Raw genomic sequence first — 14,658 nt, 5'->3', positions numbered from 1 at the left:
AATTTCTTCCAATCTGTCTACATAAATACAGCTTCAAAAACACGCGTGTGTGTGTCTGCAAGGTGCATCTCTAGTGTGTTTTATTCAGCGTTTGTGCTTGAAAACAGACTCACCCTGGGTTTGAAAGCGATGAGTTTGAGAAACATTTCCACAGTGAACACAGCAGTGAAGACCATATTGAGAATGTCCATGACATAATTAAAAAGTGCTGATTGGCCGTAATGCTGCGGGAGGAAGTGGATAATGGGAGGTAAAAAGAAAAAGAAGCTGTAACAATTTTTTTTTTAATACTGCTAACAAAATACTTCCTAAGTCAAACTTTCAACTTAAGATAAAACACTCACATCCTGATGACAGTTTCTACGATCACTAATAACATTTATTCACTTAGAGGTACATTTAATTGTTAACAGAGGCAAATTTAGTTGAACTGCTTACCTGTACAGCCAGGCAGAGTGTGTTGAGCATGATGAGCACAAACATGATGTACTCAAAGCCCGTGGAGTTCACCACATACCAGAACTTATACTGGTACGGGTTCTTAGGGATGTATCTCCTCAGAGGACGTGCTTTAAGAGCATACTCCACACACTGACGCTGCGTGGAAACATAGAAAGCATGTTTTAATCCCGTTTTACAGCAAATCTCTTTCAGCATACTTCAAACTACGTTTCTAATGACTCCCACCTGGTTCTTGTCAAGTTCACAGTTTTTGTACTCTTTCTCTCCTTGTTCCTGAAACGTGACAATAACGAAACCTACGAAGATGTTCATCATAAAGAAGGCGATGATAATGATGTAGATGATGAAGAAGATGGAGATTTCCACACGGTAGTTGTAAATGGGGCCGAGATTCTCCCTGTTGGAGTCGATGGCTTTGTACAGTAACCTGAAGAGACACACAAACAAGAGCTGCATGTGATTCAGAACACCGAAGCCTCTCTGTGCACTTTGAGCACACTGATCGGAATAACAGAAGTTTTATTAAGATGTTTAAAAATAAGTCTTACGCAGGCCAGCCTTCAAAAGTGGACACTGTAAACAGAGCCATCATGGCCATGAGGACGTTGTCGAAGTTAAATTCACTGTTGTGCCACGCTCGTTTGTGGACCGACGGCTGGTTCACATCTCCGTCCTTATACAGGATGTAGGTGCCCCTGCAAGAACACGACAAATTACACAGAGAATAAACTTCAACATAGAGTGAAAAAATGCAAAAATCCATTGTGCAGGAACAAAATATGTGACACTAACTTGCACTCTACTGGGCTGGACTTGGCTTCATCTGTGCAGCGATAAAATTTTCCCTACAAAAACAAAAAACAGCAGAAATATTTCTTTAAAAATGATCTGTACTCATAACCATATACGTTTATTTTTAGAGCTGTGTTGCTAACCTTGAAGAGCTGCACACCTATACACGCAAACATAAACTGAAGCAGTGTGGTAACGATCATGATGTTGCCAATAGTTCTGATCGCCACAAAGACGCACTGCACAACGTGCTGTAAGACAGGGAGATGACAATATTAACGCACAGAGTTTCAAATTATGGTTATTTTAGTGTATAAACTGTAAAATGATCTTGAGCTCCTACTTTAAGGCCTTTGGCCCTGTTGATGGCCCTCAGGGGTCGAAGCACTCTGAGGACTCGAAGAATCTTCACCACAGAGATGGCTGAAGACCTGAGAAGTGTAAAAAATATATAGTAAAAAAATGTGCACAACCCATAACAAGAGCATACAGTATAGTACAAATTGTTTTCATATTCATAATTTGCTTAGAAAAAGTCCAATTTAGGTTTGAAGTGGTTTCAATTAGCAGTTCTTTCAGTTTTCTGAAGGTATTTTAAAGTTTTTCTTCAAGCTTTTCCACTTGTTGTCTGTTCAGTGCATTTCCCTTCATCCTGTTAAGAGAATCATTCCTTTCCACTGTCATCAATGTGCTGCTCAGGATGGGAGACTGCAATCTGCTGGCTCCCTTAAAAAGGTAACTTTTACTAATTTGCATTTTATAATGTATGTGAATGTTTTTGTATTGTGCCCTGAGATGACTTTTGTTGTGAAATGGGGCTACTTAAATAGATTTAATTAAAACTGAATTGAAAAAAAAGCTATTAGTACAGCCAATGATCAGCTAAAAAAACATGTTTTATTCAAGTCCTGTCAGGTCTTTGATAGATTCATTTTCCCTTCTTAAGACATACCTTTAAGATACTGTTTATTGGCTGTAGATAGCTTTTTAGGCCTGACATTTTTTCTTTTGTCCTCATATTTTTATGTTTCCATTTAATAAACTGTCATGAACAAGCACAAAAAGTGAACAGAAAATGAATGTGAGACAGCTACCAAAGAAAAACCATGGAAATTCTTTAGAAAGCCTTGAGAATTAATCATCAAGGCCACTTTTGAAAGTACAAAATGCTTGCTCTTTTAAAACTTTTGCACAGTAATATACATCAGTCAGCCATAACATTATGACAGCTGATTGGTTGAGTGCGTAACACTCCTAATTTTCTTTCTGACTCCTTCGATTACATGATTTCGGAAACATTTCCTTATTTTTGTACTCACTGAATACCAAAGGAGACAAGGGAAACTCCAACCACCAACAGGTCCAGGAGGTTGAAGTAATTCCTGCAGAATGCTCCTTTGTGGAGAAAAGCTCCATATGTTGTCATCTGATGGGAGGAACAAGAGGCATTAAAGATGCTAGGAAAAAGAAAAAATTCACAGACAGACAAGAGCAATATTTTTTTAAAATATTTTTTAAGCAGAAACAAAAACACACTATCAGCACTCAATACCTTGCAGTCAAGCACACACACACACGCACACTTCTCCACACTCTTTTAGATCACTCTGATTTGGGGTGACGAGCTCAGAGCAGTAAAACAGGAGGCTAAATCTACCATTGCCACCCCCACGGCCCTTAACTACATGAATGTAGTAGTAAGTCATTCTTTTCACAATCCACTATGGGATGAGGCAATAAAACATGCATTTTGTTGCCTTATGATCAGGGATATTCAATACCTGCAAGAGGTCGAGTTATAGTGATTGGAAACTAGAAATGCTCTTACTGTCACATTCATGTGGACCGTCGTCTTAAAGCACATTCTGTTCTGGTCTTTATTAGCTCAGAATAAAGGGAAGCAGCTCCCAATTCGAAACTCAGCAGGAAGAGAAAAAAAAAAGCCAGCCAAAATAATTCTTCTTTAACTGATAAAAGTAAAGAATTTGATTTCCTAGTGCATATAAATGTGAAGTCCTGCAGAGAGCGCTGGATAATTTAGAGTCATAAAGCAGTGGACTTTTTAAGGTTTTTCGGCCAAACAGCTGCAGAGGCGACTCCACATTTACATGCAGTCAGTTGGGGAAAGCAGACTGAACCATGCTCTGCAGGAACATGGTTGGTTTTGCTCCCTCTTTTATGGGTAATCTGAAGAGCAGTCAGTACAAGAGGCATGATAGCAGCTTTGACTGGAGCTGATTTTTTAACACTTTTGAACACAAACCCTGACCTCAAACTCAACTTCAGCCAATGCCTTAGAACAATGTCTAAACAGCCCGTTAAATTTTGTTGCATCACACAAACGGGGTTGCATCAAAGTTTTCCACATTTCCATCAGCGATGAGTGCCCGAATGATGTTACACCCAAATGAGAAAATGCCATGTAAATGTGATGTTTCCTTCCCCCAATATGAGTTGTTTTTATTAGTGTAATTCTAGCAAATCTCACTTTTTTAGTTATGGTGTGCAAAAGAGAGGCTAAACTAATCGTTTGCCTTTTTAAAAGAGGTGCCATGAAGAAAGAAAAGTAAATAAGAGAAAGGAAACAAACAAGCTAGGTTGTACTGATTGGCAGGTGACACACAGGGAGAGAATGCAGCAAGGCTTTCATTGTCATTCTAAGGGGTTACCTTCAATACGATCTCAAATGTAAACATACTAGTGAAGACATAATCTGCATAGCCTAGGACCTGGAAGGCAACAAGATGTTGGGAGTGTTATTGGGGTGTGGTTAGTGACAGCACAGACAGGGGACACAGGCCATTTACCTTCAAAACGATCTCAACAGTAAAGATAGCGGTGAAAGCATAGTCAAAGTAACCAAGTATCTGCAAAAAGCAACGCAGATGTTTAACAAAGACAGGTCATCGTGCAGCTTCATAAATATCGTATGCTAACAAGAAGAAAGAAAGTAGAAAAAAAAATGCTTTTTTTGGAGAGAAATGCAAAAAGTTAATTCACTCAGTTTTAAACTCAAACAATGGAGATCATATTGCATTTACCATCATTAAAATGCATGAAAAATGCAAACTGATTTTTCAAAAAGAGGACTGCACTATTACGTTATTAATTTTCTCACTTATTGTAAAAAATATGCTCTTTATGAATCCCTGCAGATTCAAATTTTTAAAACCATCTTTTAACCCTTGAAATGTAAATAAGCTGCAGTGCTGAAAGAACTAAAGCCAAACAATAGTGTGTAAATTGTAATGTTCTCTTTCTAATGTTGCTGTTAAATAACGGACCTCTAAACCAGGAAATAAATTAAACAAATAAACTGAACGCATCAGAAAAACAGGCAGTGGATTTCATCTTTAAACACAGACATTAAATATTTCAAGGATTTATTTTGGTAGTCTGACTGGTGCTTTTTTTCCAAAATGTTCTTTTTTTTGGCTGACACACAGAACATGTGTTTTGTAATTATATAGTACATAAACTTCATCTATTAAAACAGATTCTACATTATAAAAGCCTGCATGAAATACCAGACTTCTAGTATCGTTTTTATTGTTTTGACAATTCTAGCTCTCAAAAAATAAAATAGCAATAAATGAATGTTAGGTTTGCGTGATGTTACATCGCCTAGTTCTAATTTTTCAATCTTGCAGCTCAGATTATTTCCTTTATTATGGGAGATATTATGAGATGTTAAATATTAAATGATATAACTTCATTAAAAACAAAAGCAAAACTGTACTTTTCTTACATGTCCAGAAGGGATGATATCACATCAAAATGATGTTATACTGCTTATTTTTTCACATATTCTAATTTTTACTTATAGATCATTTTAAGCCATTTTCCTAATACAATGCATTAAAAACACATTCTTAAGGTGTAATTTTCTTCCAAAAATTTTTAGTTTATAACTTCTTCTCGTGTTTAAAGACAATTTCCAAATTTCCAAATTTTTCAAAGTTATAAAATATTAACAGACACAAAACATTTTGCAATCAAATCCAAACTAAGCAATCAGCAATAATCAAGGAGCTGCAATACAGTGTAGAAACAGAAAAAACTCAGCAAAGTAATGATGCTTTTTAAAGGATAGGTTAATAATATAAAAGGAAAGTTCTGAAAGTTTCTTTTAGTATTTGTATTTCTATTGAACACTAAACGGACAGAAGCATTCAAAACCAAGAGAATGGTCATTTTTCTAACATTGCAGAATGCTCTACAATGATAATTTGGTTTGAGAAGTATTTAATCAATGATGCTTCTTCATCTACATGTCTTTACTGCACATGTTTAAGCTGCAGTTACATTTTCCATGGACGTTTTGCAGACTTACAATGTTGCGGGCTGAGAGGTTTCGGATTGGATCCTCAGCAGCGAGAGAGACTGAACTGAGCATGATGAACACCAGGATGAGGTTGGTGAATATGTGGTGATTGATGAGTTTGTGGCAGAACACGCGCACCCTGGAGGAGAAAGGAAATAAAACTTCAGTAAGACTCAACTCAACTCAACCTGCTTGTGTTTGTGGAGATTTCGCCATCTCAATGTGCCTTACGGGTTTGTGTTGCTGAAGATGAAGAAGGCACTACCCTCTGGGATAGGAATGATCTTTTCCTTCTTTACCAGGTCGGCAAGGACCGGTCGAGGCCCCGATGGAACTTCTGGATCTTCCTCATCTGCCGCATTGTCGTCGTTGTCCTCATCCTCATCATCCTGATGAAACAGCACAACATGTGAACGCATGTCAAACTGTACAGATGAGTTCAGCTTGAATGAATTGAAAAAATACCTTGTCATTATTGTCATCATCATCCTTTTTGTCCCTGCAACAGATAATTAATCAATTAATTAAATGAGGAGAATGAGGATTTATCTACACATGATTAAATTTAGTATAAATTCTCTTCATCATGAAGAGACTTAATGAAATAGGAAGTTCTCACCCTTTCTTGTCTCCTTCATCTGTGTTGAGAGACTCAGCATCTGCCAAGTTGTCCACAGCGATAGCCAAGAAGACATTCAGAAGGATATCTGAACAGCGTTCAGGAAAAAAATAGTTATCTAGTTTAAAGTACCAAAACTAACTAGTACCACAAGTGTATAGGTTGTTTATCCAACACTATGATGTTATTCTGAGGTCTCAGGTGTGTCTGAATGAGCAAGGATACAGTTTCCACAGATGAAAAGAATGATGAAGTAAAAGCACACAACCATCCCAGAGGAGGAGGGTCCTCCGTACGCCATGATCCCGTCATACATAACTACATTCCAGTCTTCTCCAGTTAGGATCTAAACAAAACCAACGACACAACATCAAGCAGAAAACACAAGGCAGAAAGAGTCCTTTTAATTTCTTTAACTTATCAGCATGACTCCACACAACAAAATAGCCACAAAAGGCAAAATACAGTATAAATATGGGATTCTAAACTTTCCTGTGCAATTTGAATATGTTTGAGTACAAATCAGCATCCCAACATTTACAGACCTGACTATATCTGACTGGCCAATTTCTCATCTTTTTCTGCCTGTAAAACTCAAAGTCATATTTTAGTTTCACTTCTATGTACAAGCAAACTTTCTGTTGTAATTTTTAGCCTTTTATTTTGTTTTTCGTTGAATTCAGCCTGGTGGCACGGCTGCAACTCTTATTTCTGGCTCAGCTGGGCATGGAAGTGATGAGCTGGTATATTATACATATAATATAAAAGTATTTCTAAAGCAAACTGTAAATACCTGAAACACAGTGAGAAGGGCTTGGGGAAAGTTGTCAAAGGTACTCCTCTTTGTCTGGGTTTCGTCAAAGTTGAACTTTCCACCGAACACCTGCATACCCAGCAGGGAGAAGATGATGATGAAGAGAAAGAGCAGCAGCAGCAGGGAAGCAATGGACTTCATAGAGTTGAGCAGAGAAGCCACCAGGTTACTCAGAGACTGCCAGTGCCTGCAAGGAACAAGGGACAGGAGGAGAGACAAGGCATGAAATGAATGCACATGAGCTGCACACAGACACACGGTGAGACGGCAAACTTACCGCGTGACCTTGAAGATCCTCAGCAGCCGGACGCAGCGGAACACGGAAATCCCAAGAGGAGACATGATTTCCAGCTCGACCAGAATGGTTTCACTGATTCCTCCACACACAACGAAGCAGTCAAAGCGGTTGAAGAGGGAAACAAAATAGGCTTGTAGCCCGAGACTGTACATCTTCACTAACATTTCACACGTGAACAGGGCGAGCAGCACCTTGTTAGCTACATCTGACAAAAATAAAGAGAAAAGAAGAGATACAGTGTTCACAATAACACATTAGAAAGAGACAAACTGATCAATTTTATCCTGTTTTTGATATCTGGTCTGTCTGAAAATACATGCAGTAACAAAGATGACATGTCTTACAGAAATAACTACAGCATTTAATAAACAAATAGTCACAATCTTCAGATAGAACACGTCTTATATGGAAGTAAACAAAACAAAGCTGAATCTCAAACCACTTCTCCATTTATTGCAGAAATAATTTTAAACAGAAACTGAGCACAATGAAGTTTAAATCCTACCCTGCACTTGAGTTAACCACATAGGCTGGTTGTAATGCTCGGATGATATGGTGAGGGTGTTGAGAAACACCAGAATGATCACCAGCCAATAGAAGGGCACCGACTTGACCGCCAAACGGCACTTCCTGCGGCAGAACCTGTTCCAGCGACGCCAGCGCCGACTACAAGAACAATTCTGGTGTGAGTAATGTCATCAGTTAAAAAAAGAAACTCACAATGTAGTCTTGTTACAACTCTCGAAACCTCAGTGGAACTGCATGGATATATTTTGCAAGTCCCATTGTGCAGCAAATGAGCTGAAACCGATGTGTAAGGCTTTTCTCTAAAAATACCTTATGGTACATGCTGACCTTAAGAAAGCTGTACATTTATCATTCCAACGAAAGGCTCATTATAAATAAAGTAAAACAAAAGCCAAGCACACAGTCTGAAAGTCTAATAAAGTCTAATACAGGCATGAGCTTACAGTTCGAAAAAACAACACTGACCTGAACTTTGACTTTGAGATCTTTTGACTGAAAAAAAAAAATAGAAGTCAAATTTTATAAATGGCACTTTAAAATTTTAAAATCACATAAAGAGAAGCTTGTGTTATTGGCCCTGAAGCATGTCCCATAAATATAATTTTAAAAACAGTTTATGGTGAAAAACGCTGTATATCCTCACCACAGGGGTCCACAGCATGGTGTCTTTTCATCCTCCCCATTCTGATTCTCGGTGTTCACAGATTCTGTTTCGCTAGCTGGAACGCTCGCTGCAGCAAACAAAGCAAACATTTACAAACGTGCAATGATGTGCACTTTGCAGTGAATAAAGATGATTAAAACGGCACAGTGCACAGAGGAAAGAAGTCTGACCACCTCACAGATTTCATGAAAGACTTGAGAAAAGTTGCACAAACAGGAAAATGCAAATCACCAAAGCCTAAGATTATTACCAAGCTGTAAATTCAATGAGTTGGAGATTTTTGATAATAGTTTATTTTTCAAAACAAAAAGCAAGTCTAAAATAACTTTACAAAGGAAAAAAAAGATGATTTATGTCTTTCTTTAATCATCAGTTTAAACTACAAGGTGCTAAAAGGTAGCTGACACGGGACAGACAGGTAGACTGACTGATGCGAACAATGAGAATTGGACTAAAATAAAGGGGTCAAGGGAGTCGGGCAGAACTTGTGACTGTGTTTGAAATGCTGCGCTCAAAGAACTCCTGTAGTAAGACTGACTGTGCAGACACATGGTGATTAGCTGCGTGAAATGTCTCAACTCTTAAATTCATGAGAGGGTGCGTGCTTCTCTTAGCTTCTGTAGTCATGTCGGCTTTGATTCCTGAGCTGTCGGACAGCTCTGAAAATAGTGCTGACTGCTGGAGTACCGATCTGGGTTTAGCCCTGTTTCCTATATTCATACTTAGCCCCTGTTTTTAAACTGGGGCACAGAAAGTTAAGCATGTGTGGCTTCTACCAAACAGCTGTGTTTTCCTTCTGCAAATCAGACTTATTTAGTGGGTAAAACATATGTTTTTATTCTTAGAAACAGTTCATTATACCTCTGTGGGGGACAAACTAAAGATGAGAAATATGAAACTCAACATTTAAAAAGGTGAGAACATATTTGTTTTGGCTGCACAATAAACACTCCGCACATTCACTGTAACGTTAGTGCGTTCATACTAATCTTCAACTATGCAGGGCAAGTGACAAAAAAAATCTGCTCATCTGCTTCCAATAGATTTTTGAGAGCAGTGGGAAAGTGTTTAATCTGGACCTCAGACCAGGGTCAAATGACTCTGCAGCAGGCGCTGATATTTATCGGCCCTGGGTCCAGTCGATGATTCACTGACGGAAACAGATCCATTTTCAAACCTGCCAGTTTTCAATGAGGGGGAAGAGCTTGGAGTAGCAAGTGTGGGCGCAGCTTACTTTACTGAAACACATTTTCCTCAGCTGGAGGTTTTGAGACTGGCAGGAGTAACTGGTAGGATGAGAGTATTTAATTTTACTTTTCTGCAAGACAGCTGACAGCTCACCCTGCGCATCACTGTCAGGGGCTACTTCCGTGGTCCACTCAAAAATAATAAACTAGCTAAACTATATCTGTAATTACCGCACTGCAGAACAAGCTGCAGGCAAAAATGTAAAGTAATGATATTGTTTCATTATATTGCAGCTTGCAGATTATAGCATGGAAACAGTGGTAAATATGGAAATCAATTCCTGTTTTCTACAACTGGTAATGAAAATCCACTTGTTTTAAAGGGTATAACTGTGATATGTGTAACTGACAATACTCGTGGTGCAAAAACAATAATTGATCAGTTCAGGGTGCATCTTGTTTCTTGTCCACTGAGAGAATAGATAGGGTCTAGCAAAATACATTCCTGAACCAGATATAAAAGATAGGGAAACATTATTCATAGATATTTGTTTTTTAAATACTAATTCTGCCACTAGAGGCTAAAATGGACCACTAGCTTTTGTTCCTAATGAGACAATAGGGATTTATTTTTCACTAGAATGGAACAAGGGAACTTAGAAGTCCTCTCAGAAAATAAGCCAAGATATTTAAATGGAAGTTTTTTCCACTTATTTTGAAGACAAAACATGTAAGTGTAAAAGTGTAAACTTTTAACGAATTTGAATTTATAAACATATGAGAGATAGTTGATTTGTAAATTGGAACAGACATTTTGTCACTTGCCATGAGGGGCTAACATATCTTCACCAATAATTCTGAATATTTGGTGCAGAAAGCTCAACAAACGTGAAAATATATATGTTTAGTTTTTATTAAACAAAACCATGCAGCTAGGTTTTATATTGACTTAGGACAAACATCAGTTATTAGTCTTTATTCAATCAATTAGAGGATCAAAACAACACACACAAAAACAGAGACACAAAAGCTGAAGAACACTGGAGGGAAAAACCACAGGATTTACCATGAGTGTCGGACGACTGGCTGAACCACCCAAACCTTCCCTTCTTCTTCTCAGTGAGGTCAGCCAGAGTCACCCCTTCATGTGCAATGCATGCAAGCCCATGCATTCAGACACAACGGCACAGCGGAGGGACATGGGGGGCGAGAATGGGCTGCTATCAAAATGGGTCAGAGCAGACAAGCACCACAGGACAACAACAGTATTCAAAAATATCAATATCCAACAAACGACAAGAGCAGCAGGAGTCACACTGGGCTGCAGACACTGAGGAGGGCAGAAGAACAACATGGAGAGCTGTTAGTCACAGGAAGCATCTGAAGGTGACGAGGACCTGCGCTAACATGTGAAGATGTTAGCTCACGTACTCTCAGCTAAACACTAAAAGCCAAAGATGGATGTTAGAGAGAAACAGTACAGACTTTCCAGCTCTTAACACGGAAGCTCACATTAAGGTAAAAAGCACTGCTAATAAAATTAAAGAAGAAATAGTAAAAAGAGGAAATGACAGGTGGGATCGACAAACGCAGACGGAGCACACATAAAACTATGCAGGTAACATAATGAGTAGACAGAGTGAAAGAGATCCAACATTAAAACGACACGGTGAAGCAGATGGAGGCTGTCTGTTCTCTATAGGCACAGCTTAAATAAAGAGGATTTGGATTAATAGTTTGTCTACTGCTCAAGTCATATATTAGTTTTTGTCCCTCTCTCAGATAAACTCCAGTGGTAAATACAGCATCTCCCACTTCCATGAGTGACAAACACCAAATGTGGAGATAAAACCGGTTTGTATATTCAGATTCCAACACGTCACATTGTTTATACTAACCACTCTAAAGCTAAAGTTCAGATATTTTAAAGTGGGGTTCCGTGAAAAGGGTATGAAGAATTAATATCTTACCTGTTGTAGATAGCTCTTTGAACTAGTTTGGAAAAACACTTTTTTGATTGAATAGAAAAGATAACAGCTTGTCTGAGTGTGGCAGCGGGGCAAAAACCACAGTGGATTGCTGCCTTTCTAAAACAACTCCAGTCTCAAAGATCACAGCGGTTTATGTAAACGCTATTTATTAAGCCTTTACTCCACCATCATCATAGTTATTTGCCATAAATTCTATGATCATTTGTAAGAACAAATAGCAGCAGCAGTTAGCTGTAGTGCGTCCTGTGTTCTCTCGACCCCACTCAGACTAGCACTTAGCTCGCCAATCTGGTCAGAATTAAACCAAATTTCTCCAAAACGGAAGTCATTCAAAGAGCTTTCTACGACAGGTAGGATATTTATTGTTCAGAATATTTTCACAGAAACACAGTTTAAAAAATCAGAACTATTGATTTTAAAAATTTGTTGTTTCCTCATCAAAGCATTCTTCTGTATAAGGAGATGTTTGTGCTTCCTAATGTGCCCCATTGTGTGGATAAGATGGAATCTGACACAGTAGCACAAAAGTTGATATTATTTCTTCTACCTGTACTGCAGTTAGTCAAGTACATAAATGTTTGATGCATCTCCATGATGGTTAGTTGTTTTTTTCTCCACTTTTGTCAAAAATAGTTATACTATTAGCCAAAAAAGAAAAATGTCTTAGTTTATGCGGTAAATGATGAGAAGCAAGCGCAGAAGCAATCTTATACATTAACGTCAAAAGTCACAAAATGGAAGCAAACATGTTTCAGTCTTGTCATGTTTTTTTTCTGGCAGAGCTGTCCTAATATCCCTGTAATCTTTATACGTGTATCTTTATATTTGCTTGTGTTGTTTGTGTGTGCAGTGCCTGAATGACTTGGGTTTTATCTGCAGTATGTGGATGCGTTTTTTTTGTTTTTTTTAAAGCTCCAGGGAACTAAATTCTCCTCGTGACCTTAAACAAAGTCGCAAAGCACTTAAGCCTTAAGCACTTAATAACTGTTGGATATTTTGTTTTTACATTGCAAGAACCTTATGCGATACTCATAAAGGAAGGTGCTTACGGTTACGCTTGCTCCCTTCATCAGTCTCATCCTCGTTGTCAGGGTCGATGTCTTCAGCCTGAGTGATCCAGTCCAGGTAACCCTTCAGGTCCTCCTCCAGCTGCTGCTTCTCCCGCAGCTTCTGGAAGTCTCCTCGAGCTTTGGCCTTCTCTCTCTCCTTGGAGAACTCTCTGAAGTTGAAGTGGCGAACATGGACAAAAAAAAGAGCAAACAAATACACAAAAAGTGCATGAATAACCACAAACACAGGCTAAAAGAAACATTCACAGAAAACAAGATGCACACGTTTCCCCCCACACAACATAAAAGCAAAAAACTGTCATCCTGCACTAAATCATCCCAAACAACAAAATACTTTTAACCGTCCTGAAGCCCTCAAAAGAGAGCGAGAGAGAAAGAGCGATAGAGAGAGGAAGAGAAGCCCTTGTAACTTCAGGTCAATTTGACCCCAAAGCCACAGGAGGGTTAAACTAACCAAAATATTAGTTAGTTATTCTTTCTATTCAGACTGTATTCTTTAAAGATGCATACTTCAGTCATAATTATTCAATATGTTGTGTTTTTCTGAAATCTAGCCACTGGAGGGAGATGTAAATCTACGAGAAACGACACACTGCTATACATGGAGCCCAGCAGTGCAGTAGCATTTCCTTCAGGCAAGCATCCTAATCATACAGAAAAGGTAATTTAGGTAGACAGATGGTCTCATGGAGACATGCAACATTAGCATGAATTCTTCATTTATAAGTTGTACAAGATGAGAGCTGGTAAATTTACAATTTAATACTGCAGAAAAAGTATAATTAAGCTGCAATAGCGGCATATTTGGATTTATAAAACAATATCACTTCATGGTAATTAAATCAAGTGTGACAAAAAGTACAGACACTCAGTGGTAAGACAACTGCCTCACAGTACAACTGAAATTAGATAATTGATGCAAACACAATTTAAATTAAGGCTGAGCATTCCTTGAAGGAATGCATACCACCTGCCAGAGAAATGACAGAGTTGTAGTTGTTCAGATTCATCGGTGAAAATAATATTATGCGCAATCTCATGCAATACCACTTGATGTGATGTTTGGAGTATGTGTTCAGAATGACTATCAGCAACAACCACACCAGATTTTAGCTAAATATCTGTAAAATTGACAGAATTAAAAGTCATTTTTTTGTTTTTGAAAGTCAGTTAGTTACTGGCCAACTCTGACTGGGTTGGCTCCAAAATTAATTAGTTGTAGATTTACCTCCAGTGATTATCTCCCTAAAATTTCATTAAACTCTGTCCAGTCGTTTATAAGACATGTTGGTAACAGACAGACACACACACCGACACAGGGAAAAACATAATTGTCCGTCTTTCCCTTTCGGTGACAAACAATAATTAAAAGCAGCGAAAAAAAAGGGGGCTGCAAGATTCCCCTGATCTAAGAGTTTAGTGAACTGTTAGTGTCTTTTAAAAAAGAATAATTACAAACAACTCTCTTGTCAGCTAACCATCCAGAAGATTTTTTTTTTACTATAATAGCCCCCAACTACTCACTCCATAGAGCTGGTAAAGCAAACTATGGTTTGAGAGGGCTTAGGAACACAGTGAAAGGCAAGGAACAAGATTAATTCTTTTCTCAGGAGGTTCAGGATAGGATGGGAGAAGAAATGCCCACGTTGCAGTTGGCAAAGTAAAGAGTTAAGAGTTTAAAATCAACTGAGGTCAGGAAAAAAAAAAAGCTGAGAAAGAATTTATCTTGACTTTCTAATGTGGACTAAGCTAGCTGTTTTTTCTTCAAAAACAATGTGCATAAATGTTCTCAGGATCAGTGTGTTGGTGTGGCTCACGTGCCACATGCAAAGAATCTGCAGCAAAGCACATATTGATTTATACGCTACCACTGCAACCCAAACGCAGAAACATGCTTTGCACACTGCAG

General features: G+C 38.3%; 1 protein-coding gene across 6 annotated transcripts in view; it reads right to left on the bottom strand.

Moving 5' to 3' along the window:
- Nucleotides 1–14,658, bottom strand: part of cacna1da (calcium channel, voltage-dependent, L type, alpha 1D subunit, a) — a 76,285-nt gene that overhangs the window by 18,747 nt on the left and 42,880 nt on the right. For 3 of the 6 annotated variants that reach the window (XM_017435452.2, XM_037975334.1, XM_037975335.1), the window contains 21 exons: nt 12,729–12,898; nt 10,755–10,829; nt 8,481–8,568; nt 8,303–8,329; nt 7,815–7,975; nt 7,289–7,514; nt 6,991–7,198; nt 6,423–6,543; nt 6,198–6,285; nt 6,044–6,077; nt 5,810–5,967; nt 5,588–5,717; nt 4,062–4,121; nt 2,574–2,680; nt 1,598–1,685; nt 1,398–1,505; nt 1,255–1,307; nt 1,011–1,157; nt 688–889; nt 439–597; nt 114–224 (listed from right to left, as the gene is read on the bottom strand). In XM_017435452.2, the coding sequence (XP_017290941.1) occupies nt 114–224; nt 439–597; nt 688–889; nt 1,011–1,157; nt 1,255–1,307; nt 1,398–1,505; nt 1,598–1,685; nt 2,574–2,680; nt 4,062–4,121; nt 5,588–5,717; nt 5,810–5,967; nt 6,044–6,077; nt 6,198–6,285; nt 6,423–6,543; nt 6,991–7,198; nt 7,289–7,514; nt 7,815–7,975; nt 8,303–8,329; nt 8,481–8,568; nt 10,755–10,829; nt 12,729–12,898 (2,521 nt within the window). Of the gene's footprint in view, nt 1–113; nt 225–438; nt 598–687; nt 890–1,010; nt 1,158–1,254; nt 1,308–1,397; nt 1,506–1,597; nt 1,686–2,573; nt 2,681–3,923; nt 3,984–4,061; nt 4,122–5,587; nt 5,718–5,809; nt 5,968–6,043; nt 6,078–6,197; nt 6,286–6,422; nt 6,544–6,990; nt 7,199–7,288; nt 7,515–7,814; nt 7,976–8,302; nt 8,330–8,480; nt 8,569–10,754; nt 10,830–12,728; nt 12,899–14,658 lie in introns of all 6 variants that reach the window. The other 3 variants (XM_037975336.1, XM_017435454.2, XM_025010413.2) reach the window with 2 other exon arrangements.

The sequence above is a fragment of the Kryptolebias marmoratus genome, linkage group LG4 (assembly GCF_001649575.2).
Source record: "Kryptolebias marmoratus isolate JLee-2015 linkage group LG4, ASM164957v2, whole genome shotgun sequence".
Taxonomy (NCBI): Eukaryota; Metazoa; Chordata; class Actinopteri; order Cyprinodontiformes; family Rivulidae; genus Kryptolebias; species Kryptolebias marmoratus.
This window is presented reverse-complemented; position numbering and strand designations above follow the sequence as displayed.